This window comes from Trichechus manatus, unplaced genomic scaffold (assembly GCF_000243295.1).
Source record: "Trichechus manatus latirostris isolate Lorelei unplaced genomic scaffold, TriManLat1.0 scaffold00014, whole genome shotgun sequence".
Taxonomy (NCBI): domain Eukaryota; kingdom Metazoa; phylum Chordata; class Mammalia; order Sirenia; family Trichechidae; genus Trichechus; species Trichechus manatus.
The window spans coordinates 18,162,992-18,180,704 of record NW_004443950.1 but is presented as its reverse complement, the minus strand read 5'-3'; the positions used below and the strand labels follow the sequence as shown (position 1 = coordinate 18,180,704).

Sequence of the window (17,713 nt, the reverse complement as noted above, 5' to 3'; positions counted from 1 at the left end):
AAGCAGACAAAAACAAACATGACGAAGAACCATAATGCTTATTCATAAAGTGAACAAGATTTCCCAGAGGAGACTCAGAATTGCTTTTAGATTTGGCATTTCCCATATTCCCAAAGGCATCCTAAGGTTAGCTTTGGAAGTTTTTTAAAGAAAGGTCAGAGCTTTTAGTTTCTCAGAACCAGCTAATATCCCTGACAAAGGACTACCCCTGGGCTGTTTTTCAAGGTTCTGAGGTCCCTAACCAAGGACCATAAGGTACCTAAAACCAAAGTTGTTTATATTCCATTTCAAAGGACAGAAAAGAAAGGGGACTACAAATCCTTCAACAAAAGTTGGGGAGCCTCTATGCAAAGTAAGCGGGGCTCAGACCCAAGAGGTATTTCCCTGCTGCAACTTCCAGGATCCCGTGAAAGTAGACAGGCCCAAGAGGCCTATTTGGGTGCCGACACTTGCGATTTCTCATTGTCCTGCCTGTTGCAGAGGTACAGTCACCTTCGGGCCCCACATTGGGCGCCAAAATGTCTTAGAGAAACTCCAGGCTTACACTGTGGTAGAAATAAAAGCCAAAGAATTTTATTGAAGGATGAAAAATAAAGGCATTTTGTGAAATGGAGAGACACACGGCACTCAAATAAGAGGCTGCAGCGTGTGTTCCAACTTGCAGGGAGAGCAGTGAGGTATTTATCAGACAGAGCAACAAAGGCAAATGGTTTTACATCGGGGCGAGGGGCAGTGCAGGGCAAAGAAGGAAAATTTACAAGGGATTGTCAGACTTCAGACTTTCGTAACATCAATTTATAGCCCAATATCAGTTTCTTATTTCCTGATAGAAATTGACTAGAGCAATATTTCTGAAGCAAGCTGTGTAAATTTTTTTTTTTAAAAGAAGAGAAGTTTATTTCCTCATAGTCAAAGTAGGCTAAAAGTCCAAATTCAGGGTGTCAGCTCCAGAGGAAGTCTTTCTCTCTCTGTCGGCCTTCTCATCAGTGTTCCCCCGGACTAGGAGCTTCTCGGCACAGGGACCCCGGTCCAAAGGACGCATTCGGCTCCTGGCACTGATTTCTTGATGGTATGAGGTTCCCCTGTCTCACTGCTCACTTCTGTCTTTTATATCTCAAGAGATTGCCTCAGGACACAGTCCAGTCTTGTGGATCAGGTCCTGCCTTACTAACAGAACTGTCACCCATCCGCCCTCCTTAACATCATAGAGGCAGTTTTACAACATACAGGAAAATTACACAGTACCAGGAATCAGGGCCTAGCCAAATTGATACACACATTTTTGGGGGAACATAATTCAAACCATGACATTCCACCCTTTGGTCCCCCAAAAATCACATCCTTGCAACATGGAAACCATATTCACCCCATCATATCATAGCAAAAGTCTTAACTCCAAGTCCAAAATCCAAAAATTCCTCTTCATCTGTGAAATCTAGAATACAAGTTATCTGTTTCCAAGGGTACAATGACAGAACATGCATAAGCTAGACATTTCCATTACAAATGGGAGAAATTGCAGGGAAAGAAGTGATAACAGGCACCAAGCAAGTCAGCAGAACACATTACCATTAGCCCTCAAGGCTTTGAAAATAATCCTCTGTTCTCTGAGACAATTTACACAATAGCCCTGCCCTCCAGACTCTAGGTATTGGCCACAGTCTCTGGATTTTGAGTGGAGGCCCCTTGGCCCCGGGCTTCAGCTCCGCCTTCCAGGCCCACTGGGACGGCAACTCTGCTCCCTTGGCTTTAGGCGCACCATTCTCCTAGTCCATCAGAATGACAACTCCCCCCTTAGAAACACCAGAGGCCATGGCTCCACCCTTTGAGACCACTGAGGTCATGGCCATACCTTTTGAGACTGAAGCAGCTTGGCTTCTTGTGTCTCTTGTCTCTTCAGTTTCTGCTTCTGTTTCCTGTGGCCTCTTGGCCCTTGGGCCTCACGCCCCCACCTGCCCTGCTGGGGCAAGTGTTCCAAATCTCAGTAGCTCCACCGGTAAGTGCCTGGAGGTACCCAACTCTGACAGAAAGCCTCGTGCACACAGACATTCAGCTCTCTCGCTCCGTGGGTCGGCAAGCCTAGCTCTACCGATGAGTGCCCAGAGGCACACCACTCCGCCAGGAACCCTCGTGCACACAGGCACTCAGCTCCCTCGCTCCGTGGGTTGGCAAGCCTTAGATCCACTGATAAGTGCCCAGAGGCACCCCACTCTGCCAGGAAGCCTCCTGCTCACAGGCATTCAGCTCTCTCGCTCCGTAGGTCGGCTCCATTGCTGTCTTTCACTGGTCTCCTGGTTCTGCTGCTGTTGGTTCTCTGCTGCTGCTGCTTCTGTGCTGCTGCTGGTCCTCTGTCACTGCCATACGTCTATCCATTCACAGTTTTAAAACGCTTCCACATTTTAGGTATCTGTTAGAACAGCACCCCACTCTCTTGCTACCAAATTCTTAGTCATCTAGTGCTGCTATAACAGAAATACCACAAGTGGATGGTTTTAACGAAGAGAAGTTTATTTACTCACAGTCAAAGTAGGCTAAAAGTCCAAATTCAGGGTGTCAGCTCCAAGGGAAGTCTTTTTCTCTCTGTCGGCCTTCGCATCAGTGTTCCCGCGGACTAGGAGCTTCTTGGTGCAGGGACCCGTCCAAAGGACGTGCTCTGCTCCTGGCACTGATTTCTTGATGGTATGAGGTTTCCTAAATGTTTTTTTTTTTTAAATTGTGCTTTAGGCGAAAGTTTACAGAGCAAATTAGTTTCTTATTAAACAATACACTATCCTAATCATCTAGTGCTGCTCTAACAGAAATACCATGAGTGGATGGCTTTTTACAAAGAGCAATTTATTCTCTCAGTCTAGTAGACTATAAGTCCAAATTCAAGGCATCAGCTTCAGAGGAAGACTTTCTCTGTCGGCTCTGGAGAAGGGTCCATATCATCAGTCTTCCCTTGGTCTGGGAGCTTCTCTGCGCAGGAACCCCAGGTCCAAAGGACGGGCTCTGCTCCCAGCACTGCTTTCTTGGTGGTATTAGGTTCCCCTGTGTCTCTCCTCTCTTTTCTCTTTTGTATCTCAAAAGAGATTGGATCAGTGTAACCTCATCATAGTGATAGAGTTTACAACCCATAAGGAAATCACATCAGATTTACAAAATGGTACATAATCATATAATACTGGGAATCAGGACCCAGCCAAGTTGACAGATATTTTTGGGGGGACACAATTCAATCCATGACATACACAAATTGTTTCGTGACATTGGTTGCCAACCCCATGAGATTATCAACACTCTCCCCTTCTCGACCTTGGGTTCCCCATTTCCATTCATCTAGTTTTCCTGTCCTTTCCTGCCTTCTTTTCTTTGCTTTGGGCTGATGTGCCCATTGAGTCTCGTATACATGGTTGAACTACACGATATTGTTTGTTTTATAGGCCTGTCTAATCTTTGGCTGAAGGGTGAACTTCAGGAGTGACTTCAGTACTGATTTAAAAGGGTGTCTGGGGGTCATACTCTTGGGGTTTCTCCAGTCTCAGACCAGTCAGTCTGGTCTTTTTTTGTGCATTTGAATTTTGTTCTACATTTTTTCCCGCTCTGTCTGGGACCCTCTATTTTGATCCCTGTCAGAGCAATCGATGGTGGTAGCTGGGCACCATCTAGTTGTTCTGGACTCAATTGTGTGAACATTCTTGATGTGGGGATTTAGTGATTGATTGTAGGCCAGGTCAACCTCAGAGTCCTTGAAATGTAAGTTGACCATTTGGTCAGGAAGGAGATTAGATCAACTTCCACCTAAAGTCTTTTGAAATGTAAACAGGGCCATCTAGCTGGGATGGAGTGAGTTTGAGCCTAGGTATTCACTGGATGAATTGCCTGAGAGCAGTTAAGATAGCAAGATTATTTACATAAGCTAAGGCCCAGATCTCTGCACTTGTGTCACGGTCAAAACTTTCACAAGAGGCCAAACTGTCTTTGAAGAATGGCAGGGGCAGGCTTCAACCCTAGTTGCAGCTTAATTCAAAATGAAGTTTGAGTTTAGGTCTGGGGTTAACGATTTTAATCATGCCGTGCAACCCATTTTAAGGTTTGCTTATTCAGCCCTTTTGACATGTCCCTATCATTCTTTGAGCACTTCTTTATCTCTGGCACAAGATATCCCAGGTCTTTCTCTCTTTATTTGAATTGAATATAATTTACAAACAGTACAGTGAACAGGTCTGAAGTGTACAGTTCAAAGAGTTTTCACAAATGCATAAATTCATGCAACTCACACCCCTAACAAGACACAGAAAAATTTAAACACCCCAGGAGTTTCTCCATTTTGCCCTTTCTTAGATAACCCTCATATCTTTCCCACCACACCTGCCTACCAGCAACCATTGTTCTGATTTCTACCACCACAGATTAGTTATGTCTGCTCTAGAACTTTATATAAATGCAGTCATATAGTATATATTGTTTCATGTCTAATTTCTTTTACTGAGCATGCTTTTTTTGGGATTTAGCCAGGTTTTGCATGTATCAGTAATTCACTCTTTTTATTGCTGAGTAGCACTCCACTTATGAATATACCACAATTTGTTTATCCTTTTAACTGATGATAGATACTAGGTTGTGCTATGAACCTTGTTGTACAGGTCATCTTGTGTACATATATTTTCCTTTCTCTTGGGTAAATTCCAAGGAGTAAGGTAAGTGTATGTTTAACTTTATAAGAACTGCCAACCTGTTTTCCACTAGTAACATAAGAAATTTTGGTTACTTCACATATTTGCCAACAATTGGTTTCTTAGTCTTTTTAATTTAAGCCATTGCAATGGATGTTAAGTGATATTTCATTGTGGTTTTAATTTGCATTTCCCTGATGACTAATGATGTTGAGCATCTTTTTGTCTGCTTCTTTGCCATTAATATATCTTCTTTTGTGAAGTACAATAAAATCTTTTGCCCATTTTGTTATTGAGACTTATTTATTTTTTTATCATTGAGTTGTAGGAATATGTATCATAAAAGTCCTTTCTTTGTCAGATCTAGTGTGATTTTTTCTTTTCTTAATGATGTCTTTTGTTGAGAAAATTTTAATTTTGATGAGGTCTTGGTTTGGTTTGGTTTGGTTTTGTGGTTACTGCTTTCTGTGCCTTTGTCTCCTGGCTGCTAACAAAAAGATCAGCGATCTGAACCCACCAGCTGCTCTGCAAGAGAAAGATGTGGCAGTCTGCTTCTGTAAAGATTTACAGCCTTGGAAACCCTGTGGGGCAGTTCTACTCTCTTCCATAGGGTCACTATGAGTTGGAATTGACTCTGCAGCAGTGGGTTTAGTTTTTTTTTCTCTTTGAGTTGTGATTTTCTGCATAACACAATCATGTCATCTGTGATTAAAGATAGTTTTTACTTCTTCCTTTCCAATCTTTATGCCCTTTATGTTTTTGTCTTAATTGCACAGTCTAGGACCTATAGTATAATGTTGAATCTTAAGGGGAAAATATTTAATATTTCACCACTAAGTATGATGTTAGCTGTAGATTTTCATAGATGCCATTTATTAGGTTGAGGAAGTTCCCTTTTGTTCCTAGTTTTGCATTATTATCTTTCTCTTGACTCTAATGGGAATGTCCCTAACAGCTTGCTGCTCAGTCTAGTGCTGTTTTGATAGGGATACCTCTTTAATGTTGTGGAGTCAGCCCTCGACTCATGACAGCCCCCTACTCAATGGAATGAAATGCTGCCCAATCTGGCATCATCCTCCTGATCAGTTGCAGATTGGACTATTGTGATCCATAGAGTTTTCATTGCTGATTTTCAGAAGTCGATTGCAAGGTTTTTCTTCCTATTCCATCTTAGTCTGGAAGCTCTGCTGAAGCTTGTTCAGCATTATAGCAACACGCAAGCCTCCACTGACAGATAGGTGATAGCTGCGCATGAGGTGTGATGGGTAGGAATCAAACCTGGGTCTCTTGCATGGAAGGTGAGAACCACCACTGCCTCACTTTTTCATATTAGGTTTCTTCATATGATAAAAGTTGTAACTCCAGTGTTCATGGATTAAGACAATTCATTCTGAAAAATCTACTCTAAATTCAACCAAACTTGAAGTGAATGTATTTTTTATTAATCAAAACATCAATTTACATTTAAAAAATAGTTCTTCATACATTTGCTTTGACAGCCTCTTACAGTAGTTCTACTGACAACAGATTCTGTTTAATTTTTTCTGAAATATTATTATAACAATAATAATATAACCTTGAAGGGAAATTTAAAAATTCACCTGTAATCCCACTGCTTATCAGCTGGAGGAGGGTACTGAGAGATGGAAGCAGGGAACCCCATCCTGGTCTCCAGCAGCCCAATGACCCCCATTTTGATCCCCATCTTTCAGGGAGACGACTTCGAGGGAAGGCATTCTACAACGTGGGTGAGAAAGTGTACTGCCAGGAGGACTTCCTGGTGAGTCAAAGGTGTGCCCCTGGCTTGTGCCATGAGGGGCGCCAGAGGTGGGGGACCCTCCTTCTGATTCATATGGACACCTGAGGCCAGGAGTCAGTGCTGGCTGGGAAATCAGTGCCCCTTTGTCACTTAACATCCTGAATCTTCTGTCCTCTTCCAGTACTCTGGGTTCCAGCAAACGGCTGACAAGTGTAGTGTGTGTGGACACCTCATCATGGAGATGGTGAGAACCTCCCCCCAGCCTCCTGGAGCCCCTACCCCTCTGACCTGGGTGGAGTCTGAGGACCCCATCCTTTCACCTGTTCCAGACCTGCCAGGGGCTCAGCCCAGAGCCTCTTCCACCTGCATTGACCCTTCAGTGCCTCCCACCCTCAGATCCTCCAGGCCCTTGGGAAGTCCTACCACCCGGGCTGCTTCCGGTGCTCTGTGTGTAATGAGTGCCTGGACGGGGTGCCCTTCACTGTGGACATGGAGAACAACATCTACTGTGTCAGAGACTATCACGCGTGAGTAGTTGGCCCTGCAGAGCAGGTGGGATTCATGCTGACTCCTCTCTTCCCCTTGAAGCATTTTTCTGGCCAGACTGCCTGCCTGTGTTCTTCCGTTCTTGGTCTTTTCACAGACAGCACAAACGAAGGCACTTCCGGTCTTCCCTTGTGATACCTCTGTGCTGGGGGCAGGGCACCCATCTCTGCCTCGAGCTCTCTCTCAGGTGGTTGGGCCACCAGCATTTTCTTTACTCTCCTCTCCCTGCCTTTTCCCGGTTGCTCACCTTCTCCTAGTGGTGGGGATTCTACTAGCTGCCCTCCCAGCTTCCATTCCTCTGCTCCCAGGGCCAGGCAAGGCCCTTTGCACCTGGGATGAGGGCTTGGGGTCTCTGTGGATCCTTTCTCCTGCCTGTTACCCATGTGGGCAGCCAAGCCATTCGCCCTTGTTGTGGCTCTAGGCTCATCAGAGCTCTTGTCCTGTGCATGGGGTTGGTGCTGGGGCAAAGGTCCCTGGTGCTCAGGGTGAAACCAGGCTTTGCAGGGGTCTCATTAGAGGGCGGGAAACTCACAGGAAGCATGAGAGAGGGCAGAGTAGAACCCGAAGCCATTCTGGAAAAGATGACAGGGTGGAGGTGTACTGGGGAGCCAGATCAAAGGCCCCTGCTAAGAAGGCATGGGAAGAGGGCTCAATGCTTGGGCAATTTCATGGGGCTACTGTGGGTGGACATGTCCTTGTGCCCTTGTCCTCTGATCACTCAGCTGGTGACTTCTGGTTTCCTTTATTTCTCCAGGGTTTTTGCACCAAAATGTGCCTCCTGTGCCCGCCCTATCCTCCCTGCACAGGTAGGAACCACTCACCCGGAGATGTGCAGGTGCCTGGTCCTTCCTGGGTCGGCCCCAGGTCTGGAGCCAGTAGGGTGCTGAGCAGGTGCTCCTGTCCCATATCCCTCAGGGCTGAGGAATGTGTGTTGTGCCCCGGCACTCAGGCGTGGGGGTCCCTGGGAGGAGTCAGAGGGAGGCCGCCCCATTGCTGCTCTCAGCACCATTCTGCAGTGACATAGGGCTGCTCCCTGAGGATTGTGGGGGAGCAGACAAGAGAAGGTGTGGATTGTGCAGTAGAGCCCTGGGTGGTGCAGCCCTCTCAGGCACCGGCTCATCCTGGCCGTGCCAGCTTTCTCCCAGGCTGGCGTGCCCAGGGAAGTGGGAGCAGCAGTGGTCTTTCCTGACTCCGGAGAAGTGAAAATAACATGTACGCACACTTTCACCCACATTCACAGCCGGTGACGGCTCTGAGTGACACCTGTGCACCCTCGGGGCTGCAGCCACGACTGTGCCTCAGGTACATGCACATCCTCTCACGAGGACCCACTGGTGTCTGTTCCAGCCCCCATGGAACACCCACGTGAGCGCTCACACGGGCACAAGTGCGCAGCCACCAAGGCACGAGCAGGTTGGGTAGGCGTGTGCTCCTACGCGGAGCTCGCCTGAAGCCTTGGCAAATGCTGTCTCTTTCTCCAGGGCTGCGAGACCACCATCCGGGTGGTGTCCATGGACAGAGACTACCACGTGGAATGTTATCACTGTGAGGTAAGCCTGGCTCCTCCTGGAAGGCTGGTGGCTGGGGAACCCCCTCCCGCACAGGTCTCCTTCTCCCTAGGAGTTCTGTGGGCCCAGCTCCCCTTTTCTGACTTCTACTCCATTCTACCTGTCTTTCCCCCGTTAGCCTCTTCCTTCTCCTTGTTTTTCATTCAATCACGTATTTGCTGAGTGTTTACAGCATGTGTGCTGGGGATGTAAGGGGAAATAAGACAGTCCCCATTGTCATGGGAGAGATGAGTGCTCAGGAAATACCCACACACTGTGATCAGTCCTATTAAGGGAGCCTTGGAAAATCAGGGCAAACTTCCTGGAGGAGGTGATATCCAAGCTAAGATTGATGGATGAATAAGAGTTAGCCATCAAGTGAGGGAGAAGGGCATTTCCAGGCACTGAAAGCAAATGTGTTTAGGTGCCAAGGTAGTTGTGTGGTTTTGGGTCCACCAGAGAAATTGGCAGGAACTGGTGGCAAAAGGCCACGTGAGCTGCAGAGTGTGGACTTAACCTTGAGGGCAATGGAGAATAATAAAACAGGGATGATCAGACTGGATTTGGGCTTTAGAAAGGGCACTCACTGCCAGTACAGAGAATAAATCAGAGGTGGAAGACGGGGGGTCGGGGGATCCCTGCGGAGGTACACAGTGTGAAAAGAGTTCTGCATCCTGGCCAGGCTGATGGGCTGAGTCAGGGCTGTGCTCCTGGGTTCTGGGAAGTGGATTGATTTAAGCCCTGGTTAGGCAGTAGAAGGGACTGGATTTGCTGAGCACCTGGATGAGGGGTTGGGGGTTGGGAGGTGTCTTTCAGGAATCCAGGAGAGAGGCAGAGCGAGAGGAGGAGGGGATAAGATGCTCTCATTTTCGGTAGCTGGAGACATCTAATGGAAATGCCCAGTAGGCAGTTAGATGCTCTGGAGCTCAAAGAATCTGGGCTACTGCTATAGGAATTTGGGAGTCACTGGCATATAGCTTTCTCCTCTCTGCTACTCTGCCGCACGAATTCTGGTTGCCTTGACTTCTCAACTCAAGGAGACCACTGGGCTCTGGCTTCCTCTCTTGCAGCATGGAAACTCTCTAGGCAGTAAGTTGGGGCCGTCATAGGGCTCACCTCATTTGTTCCCTCTTTCTCAGAGATCACTAACCTTGCCTGTTGTCCATGGTCTGAAAATCATTGTTTTGTGTATTGATTTTGCTCTGACTTTTAGTTGTTTAAGGTGGGAGGGCTAATCCAGTCCTCTTAGTCCGTCATGGCCAGAAGCAGGAGTCCCAGCATGGCATGTCGATGGCAGCTGAAGCCAGGGGATTAAGAGCTTCCAGGGAGAGTTGGAGAGGAAGGAGCGGGGGCTCAGGGTAGCCCTTGGAGCACCAGTATTTAAGGAGTGTCTAGAGGCAAAGCAGCTGCAGAGGGAGGCTGAGAAGGAGTGAAGAAGTAGGAAGAAAACCAAGAAGAGCTTGTCTGAGTACAGAGCCCCAGGGAAGAGCAGGAGGATGCATCCATGAGGACTCTTCAATAGGGATCATGGATCAAGGGGGGGAGCGGCAAGGGGCCCAATGGGAAATCCTGCTGGGGGCCAGGGGAGAAGGCTGAGGAGCGGGCATGGCCTGCAGGTGTCCACGGTTCCCCTCTGACGGGGTGAGTGGATGGGAGAGACAGTCACAGGGCACCAGTCTCCCTTTGCTTGCTCTGCAGGGTATCGTGTTGTCCTGGGGACTGCAGCTTCCCCTTAGTGAAAGGGTGATGTTGAGAGTTAAGGAGCATGGCCTCAGCTGCTAGCGGCTGCTCCACGGAGGGAGACAGACTCCTCGAGGGAATCCATCCTGGACAGACTTCGCCTGAGCCCCTGTGAGCCACAACCCTGGGGGCTGTGAGACCAGGTGCTCTGTCCCCCAGGGAGGCTGTGGGACGGGAACTGGGGTCTCCAGGCCCCCTCTGCCTGCCCCTCTCTGGTGTCTAGCAGTTAGTAGCAGGGCTCAGGCAGTGTCTGTGGATGGACGTGAGGCCATGACTCCATGCAGCAGCCCAGCTCCATTACCCTTGATGGTGGGTTGGGTGCCGGTCTCAGGGTCTTTGGGTAACAAGTCTTAAAACTGTAAGGCAGAGTTTAGCTGTGAAGGCAGTGAGTGTAACCAAAGAGCCACCTTGGCAGGGGGAAGGGGAGAGGAGGGGTACAAAGGAAGGAAGGAAAGTTGTCCAGCTGGTCTCCCCAGGTGCCCAGAGATTCTGATGGCATGTCCTTCCTGGCTGCCCTTCACACTTTGTCAGTTATTTACAAAGGTCAAATAAAGATAAAATCACTTGTTAAACAGAAAATTAACTAATAAAAAATAGTGCAGTGGTAAAATGGTAAGATGGAGGACATAGAGCACAGCCCCTGTATACTCTCTCTCTCTCTAATTCCGCTCTCCCCATTCTCGAGGCCTCTCTGCTCAGGCATTTGCCCACACTTGCCAAGTTCACCGCATCGCCTCTGGCGGAATCGGCCAGACAGTCCTCAGTTGTCATCTTCCTGACCACATAGAGCTTTCCCACAAGCTGGCCGTGCCTCCGTAACGTACTTTCTTCACTTTGCCTTAGGAACACCAATTTTTGGTTTCTTCATTTCCCTTCAAATCCCCTTTGCTCAGTTTTTCCTCTTCTTTCCATCTCTTAATGTCTGACGAATGCTCCAAGGCTCGGCTCTTTGTCGGCTTCTGTTTTTATTTACCTTTCTTTCCTCCCTGGTAAATGTAGTAATCTGTTGTTTTGTCCTTGAAAGCTGTCAGTGTGCTGACATCCACATGTGCCTCCGGCCCCCTCTCCAGACTCCAGAGTGTATCAGCGACCTTCCTCAGTGTCTCCTCCCGGATGTCTGAGAGGCGTCTGGAATCCCGTGTGTCCAGCACTGGGCTCCTGAGCCTCCCCCTCGAAGAGTAAAAGCCCAGGTCCTCCCCTATCACTTCCGATGTGCCCTCCCGTGACCTCCCCTTACTCTGGGTTCCTGCTGTGTTCTTCCTCAGGACTGTGGGCTGCAGCTGAGCGGGGAAGATGGACACCGCTGCTACCCACTCGAGGGCCACCTGCTGTGTCGCCGCTGCCATCTGCTGCGCCTCCGGCCCGGCCCACTTCCGTCGCCTGCGGTGCACGTCACGGAGCTCTGAGCAGGGGCCTGGAGCCCCACCTGGGCTGTGTGTTGCGGGGGGCGGGGGGCAGTGGCGTCAGTAGGGGGACACGGGGGGTGCGGACCGCACCGGGTGACACTGTCAGAGAGGGTGACCCCGCATGGCCCAGAGATACATCCAAGACCAGACTATGCAGGACTTGAGCTGCTCCAGAAAGCTGTAGCCCGCTTCAGCCATGTTTTGGCGTTACTCTGCTGGGATGATTCACTGGCCACAAGCGTCGCTCCTGCCGCCTGGCAGGACGCCCCGGAACTCACCAGTCAGCCCACCTGCCACCCAGGACGCTAACGCAGCGGGAGATTGCGCGTGGGTGGGCCGCGGGTGCGCCTGGCTTCTCCTTTTCCAGCCTCATTGCTAACTCCTTTAAGACCCCTACAAGTGGCTTTCGTGCGGGGATCACGTGGCTCCTGCCCCCTCTGTATGGCCTGGTACGGGAGGAGGTCCATGGGGGGGGGTGACACCAACCCTAGTGATGCCACTGGGGAGGGGGCGGGGCGGGTGGCCGCAGGTTAGCGTTGGAGCGTTGTGTCAGGGTGGGCAGGGCTGTGGTGGCGCTTCCCTCCCGCACGTCCCCCACTCCCACCGAGCCGGTCCGCAGGGGCCGGCCCCCGCAGTATTTATTCACCGCCTGTGCCGCCTCAGGTTGCTGCCTCCCACTTCACCCATCACCGCCTTTCTCTTCGGGCACCCCCTGCGCCCCGAGGCCTCGGGTATTGGCGCCTAGACCGGCCTCCCAGAGGCGCTGGGGTGCAGCGGGCTGCAGCGGGCTGCCTCCGGTCCGGAGCCAGTTTCCCCGGGTTCAGAAGAGGCCGAGACCCCCCCCCCCCAAGAACGTTCCCCGGGGTGGGGTGTGGTCTGCAAGGCGGAAGTTGGCAGAGGGCACGTGTTTGTGTCCCATAAACGCCTCGCCAGCTGGTGGGTGGGAAGGGTATCTTGTTTGAGTAGGGTCACAGGAGGAGGTGGGGAGCGGGGTCAGCAAAAGCTATATCCTGCCTTTGGCCACTGTGGTCACTGTGAGGTTTGCCCGCGGGGACTCCAATGGTGATTTTCAGCCACATCCCGCCCTATTTTCCCATCCCTGGCTCCTGGCTTGAAGACTGCTTCCCTCTTCCCCTCTCCATCCTTCACCGCAAGAGAACCTCCTCCTTCAGGACTCCAGCCACAGGTCTCGGTCAAGAGCGGTCACGAGGGGGCGCCCTGCCCGGGTTTCAGGGAAAACACCTGTTTGTGCGCACTGTGTAGCTGACTTCATAACAAAGGGATATGATTTGACTTAAATTAAGTTTTGCCTTTGAGAATATTTTCATTTTCTTTAAAAGAATATAGTTTTCTTCTAAGTCTAGTCCAAGGTTGTTATTTCTTTAAAAAAAATTACAGGAAACTCGACAAATTTCCAATGTGTATATCATGTAGCTAGTTTTCAGGGGGTAAAAACGTTTGTTGTTTAACTATTTTTGTATAAATTCCTCTAAAATCTCAAAATGTGTGTCTGCCTTTCAGACTTTAGAGTAGTGTGGGGTTTTGTTCTGTGACCCGATGAAATGCAGATTGGGGAAACGTAGATTAGTTTCTCTGTAAAACATGTCAGCCTTGGGAAGCTTGGACTTTTCACTGCATTTTCCCTGCAATTGTGGGTGGCTCCTGCACCAAGAGGCCCCTGATCACGATAAACCATCACAGTGGTGTTCACAGAATCTTTTGACTTGAGTCCATTTGTTCTTTGAGAGCCTGACCTACTTCCTCTTGGCTACTGCTCTCAGCGGGCCTTCCTCCCTCGATTAGAACCAGTACCAGTTGCGGTCGGGTTGACATCTATTCATGGTGACCCCAAGTGAGTCAGGGTAGAATTGTGCTCCGTAGCGTTTTCAATGGCTGGTTTTTCAGAAGTGGACTGCCAGTCCTTTCTTCTGAGGCCTCTCTGGGTGGACTGGAACCTCCAGCCTTTCAGTTAGCCGAGTGTGTTAACCGTTTTCACCACCCAGGGACTCCCCCTGTATGAAAACGGGGTCTAACTGCTTGTAGTATCATCCAGTCAGGGGAGTGAGGCCCTAGGAACAAGAGCAGTTGTCCAGCACTGCCTAATGGGATATACAGGAGGGGACCGCAGGAGAGATGGCAGCCAGCAGGGACTAGCTGGGCTGAGGGCTGGGGCTGGGTGGCCCACTGGTGGGCTGAGGGAGCAGGTACATGAGAAGTTTGGTTGTAGTTTGTCAGGGACTGAAAACAGTGATAAAATAACTGCTGAGATGGGGGAATTACGTGTCTCATTAGAAGGAGACTTCAAAAGGAACAGGGTGGTGGCTTCTTGGAGAAAATGATTCCAACGGGACCAGAGAGAGTGCATTCCAGGAACAGGAGACTCAGTTTCTGGCTTTCTCTTCCTTTTGAGCTGGACTGCCCAACGGTAATAATCCTAACTAATTATTGCAAAGCTTTTTTTCCAGTTCCCCTCTTTTTTGCTTCCTGTGTCATGCCTGCCTTAACTTGGGTTTCTCTTCGTTGCAAACTCAGCCCTTCCTTTTTCTTTTCTTCTGTGTCTGCTGTGGAACAGGCCCTTGATTGTCCATCCCTGGGGATCATGATTGCTCTCCACACCTGCCCCATTTGATAGGTACCATGCACCCCCAACCCAGCTGGACTGAGTCATCACAGCATGGAGCCCCACTTTGGGTCCATGTGGCATACTTTGTCAAAAGTCAGAGCCAAGGGAGCACATGACCCTTTGGGACCCTTTGGGACCTCATCCTTTCTCTGGGCTCTGGAGCTCCACACTGCTTTCTGCCAGGACTGGTGACTGCTACTTTCTTTCCTACCACAGGGTCTTTGCACATGCAGTTCCCTCTGCCTGGAGCCACTCCTTGCCCAATGCTTTAATTGCTGGCCAAATCTGTCAGACCTCAGCTACATAAATGAGTCAGGTACCCTGTTTTTACATCTCACTTTCTGACACCTGTTCATTTTCCAAAAGCCCCATCCATTTTCAGGAGTTATGTTGAACTGATGGTTGTTGAGACTGAGGAAGCAGGTGAGAGCCAGACTCCAAGCCAGGTAAATTGTCCGTGACCCTCCAACCCTGGGTGCCAAAGACCCCTGCCCCTAGGATATTCGCCCTCCTCCAAACGTCAGCCCCTGGTCACACTTGCAAGTGTGTCTTCTCAGCTGGCTCCAGGCACTAGTGTACTTCTGCGTGTCTGAGTAGATGTTCTCTTGATGTCCGTCTCCCTGCTAGATGGTGAGCTTTCCAGGCCAGGTCTTTGTCTTCACAGTGCCTGGTGTATGATTAGTGGCTGTGGCCAGAGCCAGACCCTGCCCTGGCCTTTAGGGTCTTGACTTATTATCCCCCCCACCATTGGTTTGCATGTCCAATTCCAGCCCCAGCTGCCAAACAGAGGAACCACAGGTGGGATCTGAAGGCCCAGGAACAGGGGTTTGCACAGATACTACACACATGTGCATGTCCAAGTGTGGGTATGTGTGTTCCAGGCAGTATGCACAGAAGCATGCTTTTGTGCAAGGGCTTCAATTCAGTCCTCAAGCCCAGAGGCACAGAGCCTTGAGTGCTGGGACTGCTGCCGTGTGTGTGTGTGTGTGTGTGTGTGTGTGTGTGTGTGTGGGTGTGTGTGTGTGTGTGTGTGTGTGTGTGTGTGTGTGTGTGTGTGTGTGTGTGTGAGAGAGAGAGAGAGAGATTGAGATGGGTGAGACAGAGGGAGACGGAGGGAGAATCAGGGAAGAGAAGAGATGGGGGTGGGGAGGGACATGGGAAGAACAAGAGATTTGAGAGAGACATTGAGACTGAGAGACATGGAGAGAGAGATGACGAAAGAGATTGAGGAACATCGTGTGAGAGTTTGAATGAGAGCAATTGTGAGGGAGATATGACAAGAGGGAGAGATGGTGAGAGACATTGTAGGGGAGAGACTTAGAGGAAACTGAGAAGGAAAGACACTGAGAGACAGTGAGCAAGAGGGATAAAAGAGGGGAGAGAGAGAAAGGGAGAGAGAGGCGGGGGAAGAGAGAGAGAGATTCACTGAGAGAGCCTGGCATCCTTTTCCTGCTCCTTCCTAAAAATTCCACTGCCCCAGAACCAGGTAGTGTGGAAGTATTTGGATGGGTTCTCAGCCTAAGTGGCCCCACAAATGGAGAAAGCCCACCTACTGTAAGCGACCAAAGGCTATCGTGTGTGTGCGTATGTGTGTCTTTGAGGGTCCTGTGCTCATGGTACCAGGGTGGGAGGGGGTGGTGCTGACCTCCTCAACCCTGATTCTTTCCTGGTCAGTGCTTCCCACCCCTCTTCGGCCATAAAACATAGATGAGAGCTTGCTGAACTTCAGGTAACCTTGAATGACTCATGTGGTCTTGCTCTGGAGGGGGCTGGGAGGGGTAGGAGTCAGTGTAGTGATATATGGGGCCTGGGAGGGGCTGGACACTGGAATCCACAGCAGCAGAAGACTGGACAGCATGTGGGCCAAGGCCTGACTAGAAGTCCAGGTGGCAGTCAGGGTTGAGAGTGGAGTAAAGCTGTGCTCACCACCATCTCCGCCCACCCCCACCCGCATCCCCATCCCTGAGGCTGGTTTCCAGTTCTATGGGCTCATTGTTATTAGATGCCAAGAAGAGATTCCTTTCTTTGATCAAAAATTGAGTCATGCCTCTAAAGTGTCTGGCAGCCACGAACTAGCCATGCGGCCAGCAGGACTTTAGGTATACACCTGGGAGGTGTGGGAGCTGAGGCGGCTACAGAGGTAGGAGTAGGCTCTGGCCTGTGGGCCTCCAGGAGAGCCTTGGGTTTGGATTTGAGGACAGCTCTGGGAGTAGGAGGAGAGCCTGGGGCGCCAGTGAGCTTCCATCCAGTGTAACTCAAGAGGACCTGTCCCCATGGTGTGTAGGTATCGAATCTGCATGTACCCTGAGTGGGTGTGGTGGGACTTGGTTGGGAGAGGAGTGTGTATATACATGTTTGGGGTGACTGTGGGTGACTGCTTGGACAGGGCTGGGTGAGGGGCCCTCGAAGTTGGGAGAGACCATACGGCCTGAGGTAGGGCGGGGAGGCTCTTTTCTTTATACAGCCGTGTCTCCTGGGGCAACAAGACCAGTCGGAGGCAACAGGCACTCATCAAATCCCTTGCACCTGGAGACAGTGACACCAGGAAGTGTCTGGAATCCTGGAGAACCTGGAGAATCTGGAATCCTGGAGAACCTGGAGAATCCAAGGGAACTACACCCATCCTCCATCTTCTTTCTTCTCTGGCCTGAGGGCACTGCTGGGCTGCTCTCCTCAAGCCTGGGTGTGTGTGTCGAAGTCGACCCTTTCTGCCCTGGAAGACAGAGAGGGCTCCCTAAAGACATCAGGCTGGGAGGCTAGGGGCAACTGGGGGTGGGAGGGGACTTTGGCTCTGATACACCTGGCACCTCAGAGGGAAGTGCTCAGCAGTGGTGTTGGTGTACTTGTCACACACTCACCTGTCTGTGCCCAACCACGCACGTCACTCCCATCATCCCACACCCAATGCACACTCTGGTCCATTCCTTCCTTCCATCTCTTTCTTCTTTCCTTTTTTTTTTAAAGAAATATTTAAAGACTTTATTATACTTATTAGTCTGATTGAAACAGGACTAACTCATTGGCTTTTGGGTGGAGTGACTGGGTAGATGGTGTTAACCATTTCCCTAGAGAGGAAAGACTGGGTAAAACGGGCTTGTGAGTTGTAAAGTAAAATTCTGTTTGGCCACATAAAGTGAGGCGAGGTGGGTGGATTATGTAGCAAGGTGTTGCCAGAGAAGCCTTGCTAAGAAAGGGCTTCAGGAAGGAAGGGGTGGTCGGTTGTGCTAATGGTGCTGAGAAAGGAGGACAAGGTCTTGAGCAGTGGTTTTGAAGAGCTGGAGTCCACTGGTGACCTTGACTAGAGCTGTGCTGGTGCAGTTGTGGGGAGGAAAATAAACCAGAGCCTATTGAAATGAGGGGAGAGAAGGAAGGGGAATCAAGAGTAGCTAACTCTTGAATTTATTGGGAAGGGGTACAGCAGCTAAAGGGGTTTTGGG

The 17,713-nt window shown here is 50.0% G+C and overlaps 1 protein-coding gene across 1 annotated transcript in view; it reads left to right on the top strand.

Annotated features, from left to right (window-relative positions):
* WTIP (WT1 interacting protein) overlaps nucleotides 1-11,653 on the top strand; it is a 31,993-nt gene extending 20,340 nt beyond the window's left edge. The window contains exons 4-9 of the mRNA XM_004371680.2: nucleotides 6,368-6,435; nucleotides 6,596-6,658; nucleotides 6,811-6,941; nucleotides 7,715-7,766; nucleotides 8,442-8,510; nucleotides 11,513-11,653. Coding sequence (XP_004371737.2) covers nucleotides 6,368-6,435; nucleotides 6,596-6,658; nucleotides 6,811-6,941; nucleotides 7,715-7,766; nucleotides 8,442-8,510; nucleotides 11,513-11,653 — 524 coding nt within the window. The remainder of the gene's footprint in view (nucleotides 1-6,367; nucleotides 6,436-6,595; nucleotides 6,659-6,810; nucleotides 6,942-7,714; nucleotides 7,767-8,441; nucleotides 8,511-11,512) is intronic.
* Nucleotides 11,654-17,713: the final 6,060 nt, after the last annotated feature.